This window comes from Sturnira hondurensis, unplaced genomic scaffold (genome assembly GCF_014824575.4).
Source record: "Sturnira hondurensis isolate 20B ecotype Veracruz unplaced genomic scaffold, ASM1482457v3 Scaffold0003166, whole genome shotgun sequence".
In the NCBI taxonomy this organism is placed as follows: domain Eukaryota; kingdom Metazoa; phylum Chordata; class Mammalia; order Chiroptera; family Phyllostomidae; genus Sturnira; species Sturnira hondurensis.
This window is the reverse complement of record NW_028075797.1, coordinates 31,419-56,266: the sequence shown is the minus strand read 5'-3', so window position 1 is coordinate 56,266 and position 24,848 is coordinate 31,419. Positions and strand designations below refer to the sequence as shown.

The 24,848-nt window shown below is 48.4% G+C and overlaps 1 protein-coding gene and 1 pseudogene across 3 annotated transcripts; one reads left to right on the top strand and one right to left on the bottom strand.

Annotated features, from left to right (window-relative positions):
- Positions 1-10,697: 10,697 nt before the first annotated feature.
- On the top strand, positions 10,698-19,836 carry ASL (argininosuccinate lyase). Of its 3 annotated transcripts, none has more exons than XM_037041707.1 (17): positions 10,698-10,733; positions 10,927-10,981; positions 13,936-14,130; positions 14,537-14,620; positions 14,876-14,932; positions 15,066-15,163; positions 16,293-16,370; positions 16,455-16,532; positions 16,925-16,977; positions 17,302-17,364; positions 17,550-17,664; positions 17,790-17,874; positions 17,985-18,044; positions 18,320-18,403; positions 19,210-19,290; positions 19,440-19,546; positions 19,649-19,836. In XM_037041707.1, the coding sequence occupies exons 2-17, from the start codon at positions 10,970-10,972 to the stop codon at positions 19,791-19,793; spliced, it is 1,395 nt and encodes a 464-aa protein (XP_036897602.1). In that variant the 5' UTR covers positions 10,698-10,733; positions 10,927-10,969; the 3' UTR covers positions 19,794-19,836. The 3 variants fall into 3 exon arrangements, with proteins under 3 accessions (XP_036897602.1, XP_036897601.1, XP_036897603.1); XM_037041708.1 differs by lacking the exon at positions 10,698-10,733 and adding an exon at positions 10,793-10,811; XM_037041706.1 differs by lacking the exon at positions 10,698-10,733 and having other exon boundaries at positions 10,744-10,981.
- Positions 19,837-21,049: 1,213 nt separating this feature from the next.
- On the bottom strand, positions 21,050-22,515 carry LOC118984006 (ran-specific GTPase-activating protein-like; annotated as a pseudogene).
- Positions 22,516-24,848: the final 2,333 nt, after the last annotated feature.

Here is a 24,848-nt window from a genome sequence, read left to right as displayed (position 1 = left end):
GAGACCTGACCAAAAAATTATGGCTCAAACAGAAGAACACCTCAAAGCCCCAGAGCCAATATGTTTAAGCAACCAGGAAATAGCCAACCTATCAAATGCACAGTTCAAAACACTGGTGATCAGGATGCTCACAGAACTGGTTGATTTTGGTCATAAATTACATGAAAAAATGAAGGCTACACTAAGTGAAATGAAGGGAAATGTACAGGGAACCAATAGTGATGGGGAGAAAACTGGGGCTCAAATCAAGGGAGTGGACCAGAAGGAAGAAACAACCAACAGAAAAGAATGAAGAAACAAGAATTAAAAGAAATGAGGAGAGGCTTAGGAACCTCCAGGACATCTTTAAATGTTCCAACATCCGAATTATAGGGGTACCAGAAGGGGAGGAGGAAGAGCAACAAGTGGAAAACTTATCTGAACAAATAATAAAGGAGAACTTCCCCAGTCTGGCAAAGGAAATAGACTCCCAGGAAATCCAGAAAGCTAAGAGAGTCCCCAAGAAGGTGAACCAAAGAGGAATATACCCAGGCACATCATAGTTACATTACCCAAGATTAAAATTCTAGAAGCAGCAAGAGTTAAGTGGACAGTGACCTACAAAGGAGTTCCTATCAGACTGTGAGCTGATTTCTCAAAAGAAACCTTACAGGTAAGAAGGGGCTGGAAAGAAGTATTCCAAGTCATGAAAGGCAAGGACCTACATCCAAGATTGCTCTATCCAGCAAAGTTTTCATTTAGAATGGAAGGGCAGATAAAGTGCTTCTCAGATAAGGTCAAGTTAAAGGAGTTCATCATCATCAAGACCTTATTACATGAAATGTTAAAGGGACTTATCTAAGAAAAAGAAGATAAAAAATATGAACACTGAAAGGACAGCAAACTCACAGTTATTAACAACCACACCTAAAACAAAAGCAAACTAAGAGGACAGCTAGATCAGGAGTAAAGCCACAGAAATGGAGATCACATGGAGGGTTAGCAACAGGGGAGTGGGAGGAAGAGAGGAGGGGAGAGGATACAGAAAATAAGTAGCATGGACAGTGGGTAGAAAATAGACGGGGGAACAAGAATAATGTGGGAAATGTAGAAGCTAAAGAACTTATGACACATGGACATGAATTAGAGGGGGGAATGTGGGTGGGAGGGGGTGTGCAGGGTGGAGGGGAATGAAGGGGGGAAATGAGACAACTGTAATGGCATAATCAATAAAATATATTATAAAAAAAGAAATGCTTTAGACAGAAAGAAAAATGATAGCAGGTGGAAATCTGGATCCACACAGAGGAATAAAGAACACAAGAAATAATAAATATAAGCAAATATAATTTTTTACTATTTAAATCTTTATAAAAATAACTAATTGTTCAAACAAAAAACATGTAATAAACTAAGAAAGTAAGAGAACTTTGCCAGCTTGATAAAGGGCATCTGTGAAAACCCCACAGTAGTGGATTAAATTGTGTCCTCCAGAAAAACATCTTGAAGTCCTAACCCTCAGAATCTATGAATGTTACCTTATTTGGATATAGATAGAGTCTTTGCACTGTGTTCAAATTAAATTTAGGTCAGACTGGCCTAGGTTGGGTCCTAAATTCAATGACTGGTGTCTTTGGAGGAAAAATGAAAGGAAGATTAGGACACAAAAATACAGAGGAGATACAGGGAAGAATGTCTTGTGAAAATGAAGACTGAGATCAGAGTGATGAAACCACAAGTCAAAGAATGCTAAGGATTCCCAGAAGCTAGGAAGAGGCAAGGTAGCCTCCATCCCTAGAGCCCTCCAAAAGAGCATGGCCAGCTGGCACCTCGATTTCAAATTCTAGCCCCCATAATTGTGACAGAATAAATTTCTGTTGTTTTAAGCTACACAATTTGTGGAACTTTGTTATGGCCATGCTAAGAAAGTAATATACCTACATCTAACACAATTTTAAAAAACTGGATTCTTTCCCTCTAATATCAGGAACAAGACAAAGATGTACACTCACCACTTCTATTCAAAATTGTACTGGAGGTTCTTGCTAGAGCAATTAGGCAAGAAAAATACATACATACATACACTTAGATTGAAGAAGAAAAATTGTGTGTATTTATAGATGGCAAGATATTATATATAGAAAATCATGAGGAATCCACTAAAAATAATTAGATTAATGAGTTCAGCAAGATTGTGGAATACAAGAGTAATGTATAGAACTCAATTGCATTTCTATAAACAATCAGTGAACAGTTGGGAAATGAAATGAAGAAAACAATTCTGTTTACAATAGCACCAAAAAGAATAATGTATTTAGGAGTACATTTAGCAAAACTAGTGCAAGAATTGTGCCCTGAAAACTCTAAAATGTTACTAAAGGAATTTTTTTCTCATCCTCACCCAAGGACATTTTTTCATTGGTTTTCAAGAGAGAGAAAAATTAATGAGAGAGAAACATTGATCTGTTGACTCCTGTATACACCTAGACCAAAGATCGTACATGCCGAGATCAAGTATTGAACTCCCAACCTGGGCATGTGTCCTGACTGGGAATCAAACCTGCAACCTTTTGGCTATGGGACGACACTCCAACCAACTGAGCCACACAGGCCAGGGTGCAGATATTTTAAAATATCTAATTAAATTTAAAACATTCCATGTGTATGACTGCAAGAATTAATATTGCCATATATTAATACTTTCCAAATTGACCTTCAGACTCAATGCCATTCCATCTGCCTTTTCTTTGCAGGAATCAACAAGTTAATTATAAAATTCATATGAGAATGCAAGAGATCTACAAGGGTCAAACAATCTTGAAAAAGGAAAAAAAAACGTTGAAGGACCTCCATTTTCCATTTCAAAAGCTTAACTACAGTGCTACACTAGTCAAGGTAGAATAAAATAGGCATAAAGATAGACCTGTAGATCAATGGAATAGAATTGAGTGTCCATAAATGAAGTCCTACACTTAAGCCCATTGATTTTTGGCTAGAGCCAAGACAATTCAATGGAGGAGAAGGAAAAGAATAGTCTTTTCAACCAATGGTACTAAGATAACAACATATCCACATGCCAAAGAATGGAATTGGATGCCTACCTCACACCATACAGAAAAATTAATTAAAAATTAACATTGGGGTAAATATTCATGACTATTTTCCTAGATGTGACATCAGAAGGACAGACAGCAAAAGAAAAAATAGATAAATTGGATTTCATCAAAATTTAAAATGTGCTGCAAACAATGTAATCAAGAAAGTGAGAAAAACAATCCAAAGAATGGGGAAAAATTGCAGACCATATATCACATATCTGAAAAGGGACTTGTACCATCAAATTTAATACTTTTGCTCTAAGAAAGATGGCATTAAGAGAAAGGAAAGATAATGCACAGGCTGGGCAAAAGTTTTCACAAAGCATTTATCTGAATGAAGACACATGCAGAACATACAAAAACTCTCAAAACACAACAATAAGCAAACAACACTTTAAGAAGGGAAAAAAATTTAAACAGACACCTCACAAAAGAAGGTAATAATGGCATATAACTATGTGAAAAAGTGCTCAGCATTAGTCATGAGGGAAGTGCAAATTAAAACAAAAATGAGCCCTGGCTGGTGTAGCTCAGTGGATTGAGCATGGGCCTGCGAACCACACGATCGCGGTTCGATTCCCAGTCAGGGCACATGCCTGGGTTGCAGGCCAGTTCCCGGCAAGGGACACACCAGAGGCAACCATACATTGATGTTTCTCTCCCTCTCTCCTTCCTTTCCCCTCTAAAGAGAAATAAATAAAATCTTAAAAAAAAAAAAAACAACAAAAATGGGATGCCATTACACATCTGTAAGAGCAAAGAAGTTAAAAAGACCAACCATGCGAAGAGCTGACAAGGATGTGCAGAACTGAAACTCATATACTTCCGGTAAGAAAAGTAAAATTGCACCACTTTGGAATACTATTTGTTAATTTCCTAAAAAGTTAAACATACATCCACCATATGACTCAGCCATTCTACTCCTAGGTATTTACCCAAAGGAAATAAATCACATGTTCATAGAAGATTTGCACATGTATGTCCTCCATTTTCTAAAATTTTGTCATTTCAAATGTTGTAGTAATAGAATCAACACTGGACTTCCGCCAAGATGGAGGCGTAGGTGTAAACACTGTGCCTTCTCCCACAACCAAGTTTGAATACAACAAAGGTTTGGAGAACAAAGACGCAGCCAAAGAACAGAAAATTGAACTATACAGAAGTCCAACAACCACGAACCGTTCTACCAGACGGGTAAGAGGGGCGGAGCCAGCAGCGGAGCAGGGTTGGGCAGGAAAGATCCCCTGACTCAGGTGCTCAGGCATCTGGGATAGTGTTGGGTGGACCCAGTGAGGGCTCCAGACTGTGGGAGTGAGAAGTGAGACGGATCGCGCAGCCCCCAGCAACGAACCTAGCAGCGGCTAACCTCGGTCGCACATTCGAGAGCAGTGGGACGAATCTCGAGGCCCACAGTGGCAGCGGGAGTAAGCAAAGGGTGCCCACCATTGCTTTCCTTTGGCCCCGCCCCCACATATAGCGTCACAACCCAGTGACTGGGTGAAAACCTAGGGCTCTGCTCCTCATAGGTAATTGGCATGAACAGTCCAAAATATGGCTCAGGAAGAACTCAAAGCCCCAGAGCTGATAACTAAGTGACCAAGAAATAGCAAGCCTCTCAGATGCACAATTCAAGACACTGGTCATCAGGATGCTCACAGAACTGGTTGATTTTAGCCACAAATTAGAGGAATATATGAAGGCTAAACTAATTGAAACGAAGGGAAATGCACAGGGAACCAATAGTGATGGAAAGGAAACAGGGACTCAAATCAAGGGGGTGGACCAGAAGGAAGGAAGAAATGCCCAAACAGAAAAGAATGAAGTTACAAGAATTCAAAAAAATGAGAAGAGGCTTAGGAACCTTCAGGACATCTTTAAACGTTCCAACATCCAAATTATAGGGGTACCAGAAGGGGAAAAGAAACAGCCACGAGTAGAAAATTTATTTGAACAAATAATACAGGAGAACTTCCCCAGTCTGGCAAAGGAAATAGACTTCAAGGAAACCCAGGCAGCTCAAAGAGTCCCAAAGAAGGAGGAACACACCAAGGCACATCATAATTACATTAGCCAAGATTAAAATGGAGGAGAGAATCCTAGCAGCAGCAAGAGATAAGGGGGCCGTTACCTTATCTCTTGCCTGTAAGAGACCTTACAGGCAAGAAGGAGCTGGAAGGAAGTATTCCAAGTCATGAAATCCAAAGACCTACATCCAAGACTGCTCTATCCAGCAAAGCTCTCATTTAGAATGGAAGGGCAGATAAAGTGCTTCTCAGATAAGGTCAAATTCAAGGAGTTCATCATCACCAAGCCCTTATTATATGAAATGTTAAAGGGACTTATCTAAGAAAAAGAAGATAAAAAATATGAACACTGAAAGGACAGCAAACTCACAGTTATTAACAACCACACCTAAAACAAAAGCAAACCAAGAGGACAGCTAGATCAGGAGCAGAACCATAGAAATGAAGAACACATGGAGGGTTAGCAACAGCGGAGTGGGAGGAGGAGAAGGGGGGAGAAGATACAGAAAATAAGTAGCATAGACGGTAGGTAAAAAAATAGATAGGGGGGAGGTCAAGAATAGTAGGGGAAATACAGAATCTAAAGAACTTGAGACAGGTGAATGTAAACTAAAGGGGGGGAAGGGTGGGGGAGGGGTGTGCAGGGTGGAGGGGAATGAAGGGGGAAATAGAACAATTGTAATGGTATAATCAATAAAATATTTAAAATAAAAAAAGAATCAACACTAATGGATTCCTTTGGGATTGGCTTTTTTATTTAACTAAACATAAAATTTCCTGGTGATTCAGCCAAGTTGTGGCATACATTATAAATAGTTCATTTCTTTTTAGTGCTGAGTCATTTCATGGCATTTGTTTGTACAATAGTACTATAGCTTCTAGAATTTTAATCTTGGGTAATGTAACTATGATGTGTTTGTACTATAGTACAAACATATGGATAATTTTTAAATACAAAAATTTTTATCATCTGCTGCTTGCAAAGGGCCCCAATAATTTATTTTGCAGTTGCTGGGTAGCATGTTCTCTAAATGTCAATTAAATCAAGTTGGGTAAGATTTTGTTTAGATCTTCCATGTTCTTGATTTTTTATGTTCTGGTTCTGTCATTACACAGATAGGGATTTTACTAAAGTTTTCAATTATAATTTTGGATTATCTATTTATTCCTTTAGTTCTATTAATATTTGCTTCATATATTTTGCAACTGTGTAATTAGAAGCAGATCCATTTAGGGTGCTTAGCACTTGATCATATTTTTAGAAAAATCCTCACCTGATGATATATTTATTGATTTGATTGTATTTTTTAAAAGACTTTATTCATTTTTAGAAAGAAAGGAAGGGAGGGAGAAGGAGAGGGAGAGAAACATCAGCCTGTGGTTGCCTCTTGCATGCCCCCTACTGGGGACCTGGCCTGCAACCCAGGCATGTGCCCTGGCTGGGAATTGAACTGGCAACCCTTTGGTTGGCAGGCCAGCACTCAATCCACCAAGCCACACCAGACAGGTGTGGCTCTCTAAAATCAATAAAACAATTTATTGATTTTAGAGAGAGGAAGGGAAAGAAAGAGGGGGGAAGAGAGAGATCAACGTGAGAAAGAAACATCAATTGGTTGCCTCCTGTACACACCCTGACCGGGGATCAAACACACAACCTAGGTATGTGCTCTGACGGGGAGTCAAGCTCACAACGTCTTTTAGTGTACGGGACGATGCTCCAACCAACTGAACCGCCTGGCCAGAGTTAGCACTTAATGACTAATTGGTCCTTTTATCCTTATATAATGGTCCTCTATATCTGGTAATATTACTTGCCTTAATGTTTACTTTGTCTGATATGAATATAGCCTTTCCAGACTTCTTTTATATATATATATATATTTTTTTTTAATTTATTTATCTTTAGAGAGGAAGGGAAGGAGAGAAGAGAGAAATATCAATGTATGGTTGCCTCTGGTGTGTCCCCTGCTGGGAACTGGCCTGCAACCCCGGCATGTGCCCTGACTGGGAATCGAACTGGTTCGATCCTGTGGTTCGCAGGCCTGCACTCAATCCACTGAGCTACACCAGCCAGGGCTCAGACTTCTTATAATTAGTGTTTATATGGTATATCTTTTCTATTTCTTTACTTTTTAACTTGTCTTTATACTTTAGTGGATTTTTTATAGATGGCATAATGTATTTTAAAAATCTCTGCCTTTAATTGGAGTGTTTAATCCATTTTACATTCAGCATAATTTTTGATATAGTTAATCTTTGAACAATACGGGTTTGAACTGTGTGGGTCCACTTATATGTATTTTTTCAATAAATACATACAGTAGTGTAAATAGATTTTCTCTTCCTTATGATTTTAAATAACATTTTCTTTTCTCTAGCTTATTTTATTGTAAGAATATGATATACAATACATGCAACATAAAAACACGTGTTAATCAACTGTCCATGTTATCATTAAGGCTCCTGGTCAACAGGAAAGTATTCAAGACGTGAAAGTTATACACAATTTTCAACTGTGTGGGATTTGGTGCCCCAACCTCAGCATTTTCAAGGGTCAACTACATTTTTTTTTGTTTATCATTTTGCTATTTTTTGTCTGTACTTGTGTCATTTATTCTCAACTTCCCCTGGGTTGAGAATATTTTTAAAGTCCATTTTAGGTCCTGGCCAGGTAGCGCAGTTGGTTAGAGCTCGTCCTGATATGCAAGATTGCAGGTTTGATCCCTGGTTGCAGCACATGCAAGAATCAACCAATAATGGGTAAATAAGTGAGAAAGTCATTCTCTCGCTCTCTCTCTTTCCCTTCCTCCCTCTCCCTTCCTCTCTTTCTCTAAAATCAATACATTTTTAAGGCCCTGGCTGGTGTAGCTCAGTGGACTGAGCATGGGCCTGCGAACCAGAGGATCATGGTTCGATTCCCAGTCAGGGCACATACCTGGGTTGCAGGCCAGTTCCCGGCAGGGGACACACGATACATTGTGTGTTCTCGGCAGAGGCAACCATACATTGATATTTCTCTCCCTCTCTCCTTCCCTTCCCCTCTAAAGATAAATAAATTAAAATATTTAAAATAAATAAATAAATAAATAAATTTTTAAAAGTCCATTTTATCTCCTCTATTGGGTTTTTAAACATACGTTGTGCTTTTGGTGGTTTCTCTAAGAATTACACTATGAGTTATTAACCTATCCAAGTTTGCCCTGGATTAGTATTATACCTCTTCGTGTGTAATGTAAAAACCTTACAACAATATAATTCCATTAGTATCCTCTTCCACTTTTATAAAACTAACAATATATTGTTACTATTTTTAGTTGAACTAGTCATTCGTTTTTAAAGAAGTTAAGAAAACAGGAAAAAGTCTTCTGTGTATAGTTGCCTTCCCTTGTGTTCTTTATTCCTGCCTTTAGACCAAGCTTCCACTTGATGTCATTTCCCTTCAACTTGAAGAACTTCCCTAGCGTTTTTTACAGTCTGGGTCTCCCGGCAATGGAATTGGGCACCTGTCATTTAATAAGGCTTGAGAATTTGATCCAATCACAGCTACCATCTTTGTTGATCACAGGATTCAGACAACACTAGCATCCTGGCAATAGACGCACCCCTGTCCCCAAAGCCCCACATCCTCATCCTGGCAGTCTGAAGGCAGCTGTGTCTGATGCACTGGGAACAAACAGACTGGCCACTGGCAGGTACACTTCTCTGAGCCTCTCTTAGAGCCCCAGAGGTTTGTTCAGGGATGTCAGCTTTTTCAGAGGGAACTCGACTACTTACTGCTTATGAGTAGTTTATGCTGAGGACACTTTATGTCCACTTTAGGACTCCTTTGATAGGTATTCTTATTTTTTAAAATATTTTATTCATTTTTTCAAAAGAGGGGAAGGGAGGGAGAAATGGAGGGAGAGAAAACATCAATGTGTGGCTGCCTCTCAAGCACCCCCTTCTGGGGACCTGGCCCACAGCCCAGGGATGTGTCCTGACTGGGAATCGAACCAGCAACCCTTGTTTCACAGGCTGGTGCTCCATCCACTGAGTCTCACCAGTCAGGGCAGCCATGTTACGTACTGTGGTTACAGCCCTGATCTCAAACGTTTTTCCCAACTCCCTTTCCAGCCTCAATTCATTTGCCAAAGGGTTTGGCTCCTGTATATTGCTGGGTTATCAGGAACATAGCTCATTATGCAGAGTACAGCTAACTTTCACATTTGGCTTCCCAGGAATGGATGTCAGGCCTCAGACACTAGCAGGTATATCCTAGGGACATGCTACATGCTCTTAGTTTTCAGGACCACATGGCCTTCTCATAGGCTTTCCTGTTCGCCTAGTGGCCTTCTGGGTGTCACCAAGGTAAAATAGATAAGGTCTTACTTCCAAGGAGCTCACATTTCTGTGGGGGAGAAGTCCCAGAAGCCACAAGTAGAATGCTCCCTATTCAGGAAAAGACGGCTAGATGCTCCTGTGCTCAGGATCCCTTGGGAGCACCTGGATCTAGCATCCACCTGGATCAGCTGAGAGACTCCCAACATTGATGATGCTTGGCTAGAATACTGGTCGACAAACAGGAGGTAGCAAGACAGTGAGGGAAGAGCATTCCAGGCATAGGGAAGAACACGTCAGACGTATTGAAAAAGCCTGATACGTTCTAGGAAATCCACTCCTGAGTGAGAACTAAAAACCTTCAATCCACAAGCCATCCCAGACACCTACAAGAGCAAGACCAAACTCTTTCCCTTGACAGTCAAAGCCCTTCACAATCTTGCCTGACCTTACTTCCCACCTCTCCTCCCCAGCCCCATCCTCAGGCCCCTGACCCTTTGTTATAGCCACTCCGATTGTTTCCTGTTCTCCAAGCAAGCCATTCACGTTCTGACCTCCAGGCCTTTTCCCAGGCTGCTCCCTCTGCAGGGATGTTTTAATCTTCACTGAGCTAACTCCTGCTCATCTTCCAAGACCCAACTCGGGAGACATTTCCACTGATGCCCTTCCAGCGCGGGAGTTCGAGACCGTACCTCCCATGCCTAGAACTCAGCTTGTTATTCTTGTTGACTAACTAGTTAATCATGTCAAGGAAATCTTCCCTGAGTATCCATGATAGACACCCCCACTGTGTGCTCCTTCCGTGACCTGTGACACCCCTCCAACCCCCGCACACCTTGTCCATGCTTGTTTAAAGCTTCTTGAGGCAGGTGTCGTTTCTTATGCCCATTTCTTTTTCTTCAACGTCTACCTATCCTTTTTCTTCAACTCTGTACCTATCACACAGAAGGTGCCTGGAATGTGTTTCTCGAATAAATGATCGCCACGCCACTATACATTTATATCTTGTGGGCCGGCGTCATCGCCTCTACCCCTAGCGTGTGTCTCTACTGTCCGCAGCACTTGCTGCGTAAAACGGGTTGCTAAGGAGCTGTCCGCCTGACCACACCCAGAGGCCGCTCCGCCCACAGTCAAACTGGGGATGGCCCCGCCCCCAGCCGGGGTTGAGGGGCGGAGGCAAAACCCACTGGTCCTTTTGGGATTGGTGCAGCAGCCGCCAGGAGGCGGGGACAGATCCCGGCTGCTGCTGACGCGCTCTCTGCTAGAAAACCCTTCTGGCTGGCAGTCAAGGGACTGACGGCGCGACCAGGTGGTGGTGAGTGAGTGCGCTGCGCCCGGACGAGGGGCGGGACGGGCGGGTCCGGAGGACGCTTTGGACCAAGTTGCTGCTCAGGTCTGCCTCTCCGAGTGCTGCGCGCGGCCCCCGCCTTTCGGGACCTGAAGCCAGCTCCTCCCGCAGGACCCTGCCCGGGAGGCCGAGTAGGTCATCAATCCGATTTGTCTTCCAAACCCGCAGGACCGAGACTTCCGGAGGACGAGAAACCACCCAATATGGCATCGGAGGTGAGTGGGACCTCCATGACACCGGTCCTGCAAGACTCCAAGCGAGGGGGAGGGGCGTCCTGGGGGCCTGGTAGGGCCGTGACCCGCATACGGGATCTCCTGTTGCCAGACCTGTCGCCGGTCACCCCCCTGGTTATTGTCCTTACTGACTACAGGCAATGGTCACCTGCCAGGGCCTGGAAGAGACCTTTACCCCTCCTGCACCCCTCCCCAGACGGTCTGTGTGGCAAACCCACTAAAGCACACTTCTGGGAAGGCGGTCCTGACCCGACCTCCTGCTGTGGCAATTGTCCCTGTGTAGCAGAATCCACCTGACTCTGGCCTGTGGAAAGCGCCAGGAGGTAGGGGACCGTGCCCTGCGGCCCCAGTGCCCACAAGTTTCCTCTGTTCCCTAGAGCCAAAGAACTCTTGGGTTCTTTTCCTGAATCTGAGGCACACGTTCCTTTTCTTTGGCCTCAGCTGATTTAACTAGCAAAAGCCGGCAATGATAGCTGTCTGCCTCTCCCCACCCCGCCACAGTAAGGTACTAGGATCATGAGGTCATTGCTTCCAACCCTCACATAAAAGGGGCTGTTTGCTTGATGTTATTGGGCCTGGGAAGCAGGAGGTCTGGGTTCCAGTCCCTTCAGGTCCTCATGAGCTGGCAAGTCATTTCCCCTCTCCGGACCCGTTTGCGAATCTGAAGAAATGCGATGAGAATGCCTGTGCTGCCAGCTGCTAGATGCAGGTGGAGGGCTGGGGTCAGGGCCTGGACTTTGGAGCCAAACGGACTTGGTTTCTGAAGCAGCCACTCGACCTCCTTGAGCCTCTTTCTTCATTTGTTAAAAAGGAGGTGACTGAGCCCACCTCGTAGAAGACTGTTAATGACACATATAAAATGCCTAGACAAGGTCAAGCAATAGTAGATGTTCAATAAGTGGTGGCAAATTATACTCACAGTAACAACACGGGTGTTCCTTTGTGGGTTCTCAATTAGCTATTGCTCGTTTACCCCAGCCCAACCCAGTGCCCCTTGCCCTTGCCCTAAAGGGGTCGTCCTGGCCCAGATGTTTGCTGGCTTGGAGCAGGGTCCTCTCCCACCACACTGGGCTTCCCCCTCTCCTCAGTGCGCAGGCTGTGGCACCTCATTCTAACATCTTCCTGGGTGGGGTCCTTTTGAGCTGCCAGTGGGGTGGGAGCTTGGCCACAAAACAGAAATGGGTTGATTTCAGGATACCAGAGTGCCAGGTGACCTCTGCTTGCCCTGGGCAGTCCTGTGGGATGGTACTAATTGGTCTGGCTGCAGCCCCACTTGTTAAGTAGTTGTTATTACTAACCAGCTGGGAAGGGAGTCCAAGAACCTACTGGGGGAGGTGGTGCCAGGCCTCTGGCTGAGGAGCAGGCTGGCTCCTCATCCTTACTGGCTGGCCCTGGCCCTCTGGCCCCAGTGATCAGGACTGGGGCCCCATGTGGTACTTTGCTGGAAGTCAAGGCTTGCTGGGGCTGCAGGGGCATAAGGGGCAGGCCCAGCTCAAAAGGCTGAGGGGTGGAGGCTGCTTCTGCAGGGCAGAGTCCTCTGGTAGCCAAGGCTGCTGGGCACTGAGAGGTCAACTCACAGCCCAGGGCCAGAGCATGGTGGAGGCCCACGGTGCACACTGGAAGCAGGCTGAGGTACACCTTGGCTCCAGCAGCCCTCAGCTGCTCCTTTAATAATACCTGGACTATTGAGTCTGTACTGAGTGCCAGGCACTGTGCTATGTATGCACTTAGCAAATTGTATCACATTGCTGGAGGGGCAGCACTGAGGCTTTGAGCAGTTATATAACACATCCATGGTCAAGTGGCTAACAGAGGTCTGAGACAGGGGATGACATGTCCCTAGTGGCCGTTTAGGTCCCACTGCAGAGAAAAGATGCCAGTGGAGTGCCACGCACACCTCCACCCTGGAACACTCTCCTCCTAATCCTTGGCTCTCTGAGCACTTTGACTACTTCACAGTTGTTCTGTGCCCCCTCCCCCACCTGTCCCATGCCCCGGCTTATGCCCTCTTTCAAAACAGAGGTGTCTCTATCCCATCCCTCTGCCCTTGGCTTCTCCGGTACAGAGGGTCAACTAATGACCTCCTAGAAGGCCAGTGATAAGCTGTGTCAGAGGTGCTCTCCAAAGAACTTTTGGTGAGGGGACCTTAGGTCCTTTCCGGAGCTATGGGAGGGAGACGCAGGTAACTTGAGCCTGTTGGGGTTCCTCAGGCTCCATGCCCGTCCCTGCAACAGTTCAGAACAGTCCAGCAGAACACAGGTTTAGAGCGTGGGCTGTCTTCAGACTGTTGGGCCACGGGCCTGGCTCTGCCACTCTCCGTGAGGGCGAGACACGTCATTGCTCTGTGCTTCAGTTTTCCCCTCTCTGTGCCGGGATAGTATTGGTGCCTACTTCAGAGGGTCGCTGTCATTACATGCCAAGCATTTAGAACAGTGCCTGGTAAACAAGGAATACAGTGTTATTATTACCAATATTATTATTAACAATAGTACTGATTAATAATAAGAAGAACATCAATGCTAATAATAATATAATAATACATATTAATGTTATTGATAATATTAACGTGATAATATGTTAGCCAGTATCCTTATCATTATCACGGTACATCAGAGCTGGGTCCGAACTCTGGATTCTACCTCAGTCAGTGGCAGGAACAGCCCCAGAAGTTGTGCTGTGGTCTCAGGGGTGCCTCGTTCCCTTCCACCATCTCCCCAGAGCAGTGTCATGTGGTGGGAAAGAGCCCTAATGTCAGTGTCCAGCCACATTCCCACACTCACGCCCTGAGTGACTAGGGGCAAGTGCCTAACTCTCTGAGCCTCTGTGAGGCTGGCTCCCACGGCCCTCACACTCATTTACTCTCCTGTGGGCCCTTTGTGAGAGGCACTGTTCTCAAGGTGGGGCGAGAGATTAATTGCTCCGGCTCTCCTGACCAGAGCGGGAAGCTGTGGGGCGGCCGGTTTGTGGGCGCAGTAGACCCCATCATGGAGAAGTTCAACTCGTCCATCACCTACGACCGACAGCTGTGGGAAGTGGATGTGCAGGGCAGCAAGGCCTACAGCCAGGGCCTGGAAAAGGCGGGGCTCCTCACCAAGGCCGAGAGGGACCAGATACTCCAGGGCCTGGACAAGGTACTCTCCATGCCCCGGGGCCCACCCAAGGGCCCTTGTGCTTCAGTTTCTGTGGCCCCAGGCTCCCACCAAATCCCCGAGCACAGGTCACAGTGTCACCCCAAGCCCCTCATACCCCCTTGTGGTGATGATTCACCTAGAGAGGTGCCCTTTACCCACGTGCAGTGCTCACCGTCTCTCTTCATCCTTTAATGCTCCTGTTGCCCCGTGGCTCATGGGCACAGGGGCATTGGGCCTGAGATGCTCCCATGGGGTAGGGCTGCACAGGCATGCCTGGTGGAGCACTGCCAGCATGCAGCTCCCACACAGGGACAGTCAGTGATCGGGGGGAGGTGGGAACAGGGCTTGCCCTCTTGGCTGCTGGTGCCTGCTAGCCTGACCCCTGGGTTGCTGCCGTCTGCTACAGGTGGCTGAGGAGTGGGCCCGGGGCACCTTCAAACTAAATCCCAATGATGAGGACATTCACACGGCCAATGAGCGGCGTCTCAAGGTACAACTCCCTCCTGTCCCCTAGCCTCCCCTCTCAAGTGGCTCTTGGCCACTTTGAGCTCAAGCACCATCATTCCGATCCCTCCGTCACTGGCAGACTATGGATGGGACTCCGTCAGAGATGGGCCTCAGCATTGATGGCAGAGACTTGGGCAGGACCAGGGTACCCTTGGGCCGGGAGGAAGTTCACCCACCTGGGTGGACCCCACGGGGCCGTGAGCAGCAGGCTCTGACCCATGCCTTCCTCCACCCCTAGGAGCTCATTGGTGACACTGCAGGGAAACTACACACAGGACGAAGTCGGAACGACCAGGTGCAGTCACCCCTCCACCCCCCACCCTGTGCTGCCAACCCTGGGGAGCTCAGACAGCAGAGTCAGGTCTCAGCCGCTGTCCTGGCTCCCCAGGACATCTGTCTGCCTCAGTACCGCCTCCTCCTCCCCACAGGTGGTGACAGACCTCAGGCTGTGGATGCGGCAGAACTGCTCCACGCTTTCTGCCCTCCTCCGGGAACTCATCAGAACCTTGGTGGATCGGGCGGAGGCGTGAGTGCCCTGGGACAGGCGGCTCGAGTACCAGATCTAGGAGGCAGGGGTGAAGAGGGTAGGGAACCAGGCCCAGAGGTATAGGGGGTCCCAGAACTGGACTGAATGAGGCAGAGCAGCTAGGAGTAGGGGATTTCTTGCGGTGTCCTTAATCCCCCAACCAGCCTGGCACAGCAGACAGGACAAGCTTGCCCTCTGAGGACTCATGAACCGCTGGCTCAGGCATGGGGCAGGCGGTGCCTGGGGCAGACAGAGCCGCTCCTCAGCCTACCCATGCCCCTCGTCCCCATTCCAGCCAGCATGGCTGGCAAAGGACAGATGCAAAGGCTGCCTCACTCCAGCCTCATCCCAAACTTTGGCTTCTGTGCCCTGACAATTGAGAAGTCCCTGTTTGGTGTCAGGGACAGGGCTGATTCCCCCTTTTTCTCAACTCCCTGTGACCCCTGCTTCACAGACCTCACCACCTGGGGGAAACAAGGACATGAGCACCGTCACCCTGTGGGGGCTGGGAGGAATAAGGAGTGACTGCTAAGAGTTCAGGGTTCCTTTTGGGGGCAGTGAAATCTTCTAAAGTTGATGTGGTGATGGGGGTACATTAAAGTGTACGCTTTAAACAGGTGGATTGTGTGTGAATCGTGTGTCGATAAAGCTGTTTATTAAAGAAAACAAACCAGAAACACCATCCACAGCACCTTTGCCTCTGCCCCGCCTGCTCTGAAGTGCCCCCAGCTGTTCTGGGGTCCTCGGGAGCTTCTCACACACGCACAGACAGGGCTCCCACTGCCAGGCGGTGCCCACTGTGTGCCTCCTCCCTGCCCTGGCCCCTGCTCACATCTGGTGGGAGATGCAGAGGCCAGAGCTGAGAGTGTGACCATGCTTGGTCTTGGCAAGGCCTCGCCCCCCAGTCCCACGGCCCTGGCCCAGTCCCTGGGTTGTACCACCCAACTTCTGGTCTCTTCTCTTACGACCTGCTTGCCCCCTGGAGATGCCTCAAGCAGGCAGATACTTGATAGACCTGCCCTGCTCTTCCCTGGAGGGGCCCAGGCCTGCAGGGTCCAGGTGTCACAGGCAGTCTCCTCCTGAGCCCCCTGAACCCCTCAGGCACCCTGCCCCTCCCCCTCCCCCACAGGGAACGTGACGTCCTCTTCCCAGGGTACACTCACCTGCAGAGGGCTCAGCCCATCCGCTGGAGCCATTGGATCCTGAGGTGAGCGGGGCTGTGATGGAGGGGCTGTGATGGCGGGGAGGCCCCCAGGCTGCTCTGACCTTCCTGTCCCCTGCCTCCCCACAGCCACGCCGTGGCCCTGACCAGAGACTCTGAGAGGCTACTGGAGGTGCAGAAGCGGGTCAACGTCCTGCCCCTAGGGAGGTGAGTGAGGTCCCCGAGCTCCGGGTGGGGGTGGGGAGGAGGCTGGGGCTGCTGCCACATAGCATGGCCCTTGGGGATTGACGGGGGGAACAGAAAACCAGATAACTGGCCTTCCCATCCAGGCTTCTTTCTGGCTGGGCAGGCAGGACCCTGCATGGACCCCCAGTTCTAAGATGTGGACAACCAATCTAGCAAACCTGTCAGAGCAGGGCCAGAGCTCTTCAGAGATGCTCCAGAGAACTGGCCATGTTCCCTGCACAGGGACAAGTATCGGGCACCAAGCTGACTGGCCACAGCCCTGGCAATCAGGGCTCAGCTCTGGGTGTGCATGTGTGTCTGTGCCAGGGCCTCTTGTCAGGAGCCTGGTCACTCAAAACCCCCTGTCCCCACAGCGGGGCCATCGCAGGCAATCCACTGGGTGTGGACCGAGAGCTGCTCCGAACAGGTGAGCGCCCCCACCCTACCCTGGGGGGTCACTATCAGCTCCTACAGGGTCCTGGGGAGAGAAAGCAGGAGTCTGGGTGAAACTTCTCTCTTCTCCTTATTACCTATGGACACCGAAGATAGAGAGGCAAGGCACACTCAAGACTCCTGCCTCCCTCCTGGGACCTGTACAAGGGACCCTCACCACACCTCCTGTGCCTCCCTACTTCTCCTCCCTGAAAGGGGGCCAAAGGGAGGTGGCTGGGCACCCTGGTTCATGGAAGAGGAGGCCCCACTTTGCCCTCCAGCTCAGCCCTATTGCCTTCCCCTTTCCCCCATTGTCCAGAACTGAAATTTGGGGCTATCACTGTCAATAGCATGGATGCTACCAGTGAGCGTGACTTTGTGGGTGAGTCCTGGGGGCCCGCCTGCTCATCCCCAGCACTGTGCCCCTCCTTTGTCCTGCAGTCCAGCTGCTCTCCAACCTCCTCCCACCCCCCATATGATATGATCCACCTGGAGCTTCTCCAGGCCGGGTGAAAAGCAAGAGAGGCCCGGTGACCAGAGAGCCTGCTTTCCCTTCTCTCCCACAAGCTGAGTTCCTGTTCTGGGCTTCGCTGTGCATGACCCATCTCAGCAGGATGGCTGAGGATCTCATCCTCTACGGCACCAAGGAATTCAGCTTTGTGCAGCTCTCCGATGCCTACAGGTAGGGCTGCACCCTGCCTTGCCCCAGCTCTGCTCCCAGCAGTGTGGCTTCTTCCTCTCTGCCCCGACCAGCCCACCAGCCGAGGGGCAGAGGAGCCCCTTCAGCCACAGCATCTCTGTCCCCAGCACGGGAAGCAGCCTGATGCCCCAGAAGAAAAACCCAGACAGCCTGGAGCTGATCCGGAGCAAGGCGGGGCGAGTGTTTGGGCGGGTGAGAAGGGCAGGGAGTGGGGCGAGGCCTCTGGCTGACCCAGAGGGTCCTGAGGAAGTTTCTAGGATGGGCTCAGGGGTTCAGCCTCTTGATCCTTACTCTGCCCTCAGTGTACTGGGCTCCTGATGACCCTCAAGGGACTTCCGAGCACCTACAACAAGGACTTACAGGTATGAAACTTGTGGGGGTGGGGTGGGGAGTGGAGAAGGGACCCACCTGCATATACGCCACATACCAGTTCTCAGGGCCCTGGCACTTCCAGGCAGGGGCCACACAGAATTGCCACCTTCTATCCTGTGCACCCAGACCTTGCCACCCGGAGAGTTCTCTCCTCTCCCGTGGTACAGGGCATGGGAGGTGCTGAATGTTCCCAAGGAAAGCAGTGGGGATGCCTCAGTGGGGGGTGGGGCTGCTGAGCCCTCACCTTCTGCCACTTGTCTTCCAGGAGGACAAGGAAGCCGTGTTTGAAGTGTCCGAAACCATGAGCGCTGTCCTCCAGGTGGCCACTGGCGTCATCTCTACATTGCAGGCAAGACACGCCTCTTCTCTCCTAGGTCCCTAAACTCTGGGATGGGTGGGCCAGGGCAGTGATCTTGAGAGGAGGTGAGGGTCCAGAAGACCTGGTCAGGGGAAGGAGGTATGTGTTTGTTCCTGCCTCTGAGGAGCAGTGAAGGGACAAGTTTCGGAAATGGGTTAGACTCAAGGAGTCCCATCAACTGGCCTGACCAGATTTCTTTTTAAATCATTTTATTATGGAAAATTTGAGTATACAAGAGTTGAGAAAATTTATAATGAACCCATACATCCCAACCCTCAGTTTCAGCAATAACCACCTCATGGCCACGCCGGCTTTGGCAGCTCCGTTTACCCACACCCTGCGCCCCCTTCTTTTGAACCAAATCCCCACCTTCATATCATTTCATTCCTAAACAGCTCAGGATGCGACTCTAACGCAGTGGTTCCCTAAGTGTGGTTCTGGGGCCAGCAGCATCAGCATCACCTGAGAACTTGACAGATGTGCAGCCCCAGGCCTCACTCCAGGTCTGCTGAATCAGACTCTGTGGATGGGGCCCTGCAAGAAATCCTCCAGGTGATTCTGATGCACACCATACATAAAGACTCTGAAAACATAAAGGCAATGCCGTATGTGGCACAACTGAAAATTATCAACATTTATGAAAAGATGGCTTGAGCCAAGAGAGCAAAGCAGGGTGGGCAAGACTGGCTCTGCCCGAGGCAGGAGACTTCCTTCCTGGCTGAGGGGTAGACCTGGAGCTGGCAGCTTCAGGCCTGGGAGACTGCAGGACTCACCACTCCCCCACCCACGTCCCCCAGATTCACCGTGAGAACATGTGGCGGGCTCTCAGTCCTGACATGCTGGCCACTGACCTCGCCTACTACCTGGTCCGCAAAGGGGTAAGTGTAGGCAGCTGGGGCAGAGGGGCGGAGGGATGCCCTGCTCATCCCCTCAGGGGTGGAGGTGGTTAGGGAGGGCCGAGGCTCCCACAGCAGGCCAGGGAGCCCAGGAAGCCTGCCTCAGTGCTCCCTCCACTCCGCACCTGCAGATGCCATTCCGCCAGGCCCACGAGGCCTCTGGGAAAGCAGTGTTCATGGCTGAGACCAAGGGGGTGGCCCTCAACCAGCTGTCGCTGAAGGAGCTACAGACCATCAGGTGCAGCCCCACCCCTGTCTCTGCTGCCTCCCAGGGGACAAGCCCAGGCCCCTGAAGATGGGGTGGCTAGGCTGCCCTAGCGCATCTCTTTCTTTTCCCCAGCCCCCTGTTCTCGGGCGACGTGAGCCACGTGTGGGACTATGGGCACAGCGTGGAGCAATATACTGCCCTGGGTGGCACTGCACGCTCCAGTGTCGACTGGCAGATCGGCCAGGTGCGAGCACTGCTTCGGGCACAGCAGGCCTAGATCCCCTGACCCCGCACCCAAATAAAGTGGGCCAGAGAGGAGGCTACTGCATGTTTCCTGCCTAGCCTGACAACTGCAGAGGCTGCGGGCTTTCTGGGACCTGTGCAGAGGCAGTGGAGGTCATCAAGGAAGTGGAGAAACTAGACAGGAATGGCAAGTCATGGGGGGGTGGGCAGTTTGCATCTCATCAGAGCCTCTGTGCTGCTGAGACCCACTCCCTTTCACGGCGGGCATCACAGTGATTTCTTGCCCTGGGTGGCTTGGCAGCACTGGCCTCCCTGGACCCCTGGTGGGACCTGATCGGCTTGGTTAACTGTCAGTCAATTCCTGTCTATCCCTCCTCCCAGTGTCCCCTTGGTTCCCCTACTCCCATTCCCTCTTGCTTACCCCACCCTTCCCTGGGCCATCAGGCACAATTTCAGGGTATCATGGGATACTGGATTTATGACGTCTGGCACGAGGTAAGCTCCATATACAGGTTAAGAGAATGCATCCACCACAGAGAGTGATGTGCAGGGAAATTCCCAGGCACTACTGTGGAGGGTCCCAGACAGGTGGTGCCCAAGAGGAGGGAGGGGTGCCGCACTGACTCAGCAAGGGGCTGAGGCCAGGCCTGGCGTACGGGGAGTGTTCAATAGCAGTGAGTGCCCAGGGCCAGCGGACATGCAAAGACTTCTACACGAATCTCACTAACACCCTGAAAAGAAATGTCTGAAATTTACATTTTATTAACAACAATGATAAGCTAAACTCAAGGGAGAATGAATAACCCCCCTCCCAAAGTGGTTCTGGGAGCAATGAAAAGACTTTGTAAGTTAACTGAAACTCCACCGGCCCAGCAGGACACAACACTAAATTACAAAAGGGGTCACGCTCTGGGTCACAGATAGAATCTTCCCCAGTAGTGGTTTTCAACATGTGGTTCCTGGAGGTCGTCATCACCGGGGAACTCGTTCATTAGGCATGCAGACTTCCAGACCCCACTGAGACTTTTCCTGCCTTCCTTTTTTCTCTTAAGGTTTCCAGTGTGTCGTTTGCTCACTATTTTTGACGGCTATGAATAAGTGTGTCCACTATGGAAAAGAAAGCACAGTACATTTTCATGACTGAGGACTAGACTTTCTGAAGTCATCTTCAGTAGGGCAAAAAATTAGGGGGAAAAAACCACATGAATAATGGAATTCCATTCTTTTTATAAAGCCCCTTTAAAATTTGTAAAAACAAAACAACTAGACAAACCGAAAAGAAGGGGCAGGACAAAGTGGTTTTTAAGAAAGGAAAGAAAAGGGCAGGGCGGAGGGCTCCCCGCTTCGGCTCAGCTTACTCCCTGGCCCCCTTGTCTTCAGACTCCTTTGCTCTCCTCCTTCACCGGAGGAGCTTCTAGCTTTTCAGCCTTTCTCTGCATCATCGTTTTTTGTCGAATCCTGCATTCTCTTCCATCTCTCCTGCATTCTTCCCTTTGCTGGGATTTCTGTGCACTTGGCAGCATCGAGGAAGCGGGTGGCCAGCCGCTCCCGCTTGGGGGCGCTCCAGACCCAGGTGCCGGTCACTGCGCGTTTGGTTTCAGCTCCATCACCTCGGTGCTGCAGTGGTTGGCACCTGCTTTCAGGGTCTTGTCCCTCCCAAGGAGGAAGTAAATGGTCCCTTTCTCCTCAGGCTTCAGGAGTTTGTTGTCTCTGGTGCCCCGTTCCTTCCATTCTGGGACATCGTTCTCTGAAGCCAATCGAAATAGCTTTGCCCACACTTTGAAAAGCTCCTCTTTACCATCTATCAGCGTGTTAATTTCTTGCTGGGGAAGAGAAACTGTAGGCTCAGCCTCGGGGGTGGGAATGGACTCGTCTGCATTCTCGGTGCCCAGCACGGTCCTCATGGGTGTCCACGCCGGCTGTGGCAGCGGCTCAGCGGCTCTCGGAGGCTGGTCTAGCTCCTTCCCTCCGTGTGTCTGGCGCCCAGGCCGCCCTGCCCGGCTCCTGACACTTTAAATCAGTTCTGGGGGAGACCTAGCGTCGCAGTTTAGCAAGCCCTTCCAGTGACTGTAATGTGCTCCCAAGTTTGAGAAGCACAAGTCCCTAGAACCTTATTACAGGAAGTTGCTGCTGACCAGCAATATTGGCCTCCCCTGGGTCCCTCCCAGACATGACTCAGAGTCTGCATTGTAGCGAGTCCCCCAGGTGCTTCCTGTGCACAGTAGAGTCAAAATTGCTGATCCAGAGAACGCCTAAAATATAGTCTCAGAAGCGAAGGAGGGACAGACATTCCCTCAAACAGACAGTCCATCAAACAACTGATAGGAATAAAATGATAATTGTAATAACGTGATACAGGGAACAAAGCCCACCCTGCCACCTCCATCAACTGGGAAATTTGTGTTTAGAGAATCCTATAAGAAGTTCTTCCATAGCTGAACTAGAATCAGCCCGTCAGTGCCTCCCACCAGTGAGCCTGGCCACATGTGGTCTGACCCAAAAAGAAGGAATGAGCCTTTCCTAGCTCAGGGAGAGCAAGAGTTGGTGTAGCTTTTCTGCAAGTTCTGCTCATGATGACTGCTACATTTTACCTCTTTCTGTTCTGCTACCAAATGAACTAATCTCTTGTCTACTTTCTTCTTTTACATCAAAAATCAGTGTGACCTTGTGTTGGTTTCCTATTGCTGCCACAACGAATTACCACACACTGGTGCCTTAAAACAAAATAAACATAATTCATGAGGCCAGATGTCTGAAATGGGTTTTACTGAGACACAATCAAGTGTCAGCAGGTCCATGCTTTTTCCAGTGCCTCTAGAATGAATGTTTCCTTGCCTTTTCCAGCTTCTAGAGGTCACCTGCATACCTCGGCTCCTAGCCCCTTCCTCCACCTTAGAGGCCAGCAGTGTAACATTTTTCCTGACTCTGCCCCTCTTCTTCTGTTCTCATATCTTTGGACTGATCTTTCTGCTTCCCTCTCATAAGGGCCCTTGTGATTATTTGGGATCCACCTGGATAAACTAAGGTAATCTCTTCCTAAAATTCTTAACCGAATTATATCTGCGAAGTTCCATTTGCCATGTTAGGTAACATTCACAAATTTCAGGGGTTATGACATGGACAGCTTTGGGGGGATCATTCACCTATACATTCTGCTGCTTCCTCTCAAGGATGAATGTCTGTCCTGTGTGCAAAATACATTCTTTCCATCCCAAGGTTCCCCAAAGTCTTAACACGTTACAGTACAACTCATGTCCTAAATTTCAGCAAAACCTCATCAGCTCAAAAGTCATCATCTAAATCCTCTAACATTAGTTATGAGTGAGGCTGCAGTCAAAATTCCTCTCTCCCCCTAATGAAACTCATATGACTGTGGTGAGGAGTAAGTGAATTCTCATGTGTAAACCCAATTAACACACTACTCCCCAAAATACAATGCTGGTTTAGGCAAAGAATAATAGTTACAGACATTTCAATTTTAAAAGAAAGAAAATGGAAAATTTCAATTTAAAAAGAAGGAGAACAAGGAGTCACTGGTTGCAAGTAATTTTAAAATGCAGCTCCATGTGGAAACTCCATGTGGTTTGCAGGCCTAGGAATAACCCTCCCTGGCTCTCAGCTCTGCCCTGCAGCCTGCACCGCATTTCTTTTTCTTCTCATGGGTTAACACATGTTGCAGTCGAATAACATATATCAGCCTATTAGCTGCCTGTAGAATTTTGAGAAAACTTTGAAAGCCTTTTTCAAAATTGTTCTTCCTCCCTCTGTTCCTGTAGCCCTTAAGAACTTTTGTGGGTTTCCTGTGCGTATCACAGGAGGTCATTTCATTATAGATGATAGATTCTTCCACAGATCTTTCCTGGAAAATCCCTTCCATGAGTCCTTTGCCAAATCCTTTCCAAGAGCACTTTTTTTACTTTTATTTTTTATCCTCACCTGGGGACATGCTTATTGATTTTACAAAGAGGGGGAGGGAGAAATAGAGGGAGAAAAACATCAGTGTGAGAGAGAAACATTGATTGGTTACACTTGTACACACCCCAACCTGGGATAAAACCCACAACCTAGACATGTGCCATGACTGGGAGTAGAACCCGTGACCTTTCAGTTATGGGACAACACTCCAACCAACTGAGCCACACCAACCAGGGCCAAGAGCACCCTGACCTTTGATCCCTTCCACAAACTAGCAAAAGTTTGTCCAGCGTACTTTCCTAAAACTTAATCTTGTAGTTTTAGGATCTTTTGCAATATGGATAGGCTGAAATTTTTCCAAATTATTAAGTCCTGATTCCTTTTGCTTAACTGTTCTTACCTCAATTTATCTCTTCTCATGTCTTACGCCCTTCACTGCAAAGAATGCTGAAAAAGCAACAGCCTGGCAAAAGAGAATGAGGCTGTCTTATTGGCTCTTGTACTATATTTTAATCATCCCTTGGGGATTGGGGCAGGACCCACATCACTGAGCCTATCTTCTGAACAAACCGGGGTCTATAACTAAGGAAGACAGGAGCGGGCAATGCCTGTTAGGTTAGCAACCAGTGGTACCCAGAACAGATGAGCACTGCCATATTGGAGCACCGAGATTGCATTGGCATGACTGGCAGCCATGAAGTCGGTAGACTCCAAGTCAACAGAACCCCAGAGGTCTGTTCTATATGTGCACTGTGGAACTGTCTCATCCTGTGTTCCACAGCTATTTGGAAAAGTGCGAACTAAAATTTCCCCTTCTAGAATTCATGCAGTTGAAATTGACTTGGTCTTCCGACTCCCACAAGTTTGACCAGGATTTCATCTATTTTTCTCATCTCAAATCACCAATAAAGAAGATGAAGAAAGCAAGGCTGTGGCTGAAGCCTGTGGCCTGCAACAGGACACCTCTCCCAGCTTACCTTCAGCTGGCACTGGGGGGATGTGTTTACTCAGCCAATTATGATTATGCATACCCAGTAATGCTGGCCTCCGTGCTCCAGTTTTTTAAATCAAGTCATTAATGATTTTTTCAAACCTCTAGCTGAAGTTCAGATAGCCTTTGTTAAGAGCCTGACTTGATTCAAGTCTAAAAGGATGTTATCCTGAGGATGTTATC

Bases quoted from the DNA above. Each gene is read 5' to 3' on its own strand.
- ASL (XM_037041707.1), top strand. The intron at 14,933-15,065 runs GTGCAGTCACCC...TCCTCCCCACAG, and splicing joins GACGAAGTCGGAACGACCAG to GTGGTGACAGACCTCAGGCT. The intron at 19,291-19,439 runs GTAAGTGTAGGC...CCGCACCTGCAG, and splicing joins ACTACCTGGTCCGCAAAGGG to ATGCCATTCCGCCAGGCCCA.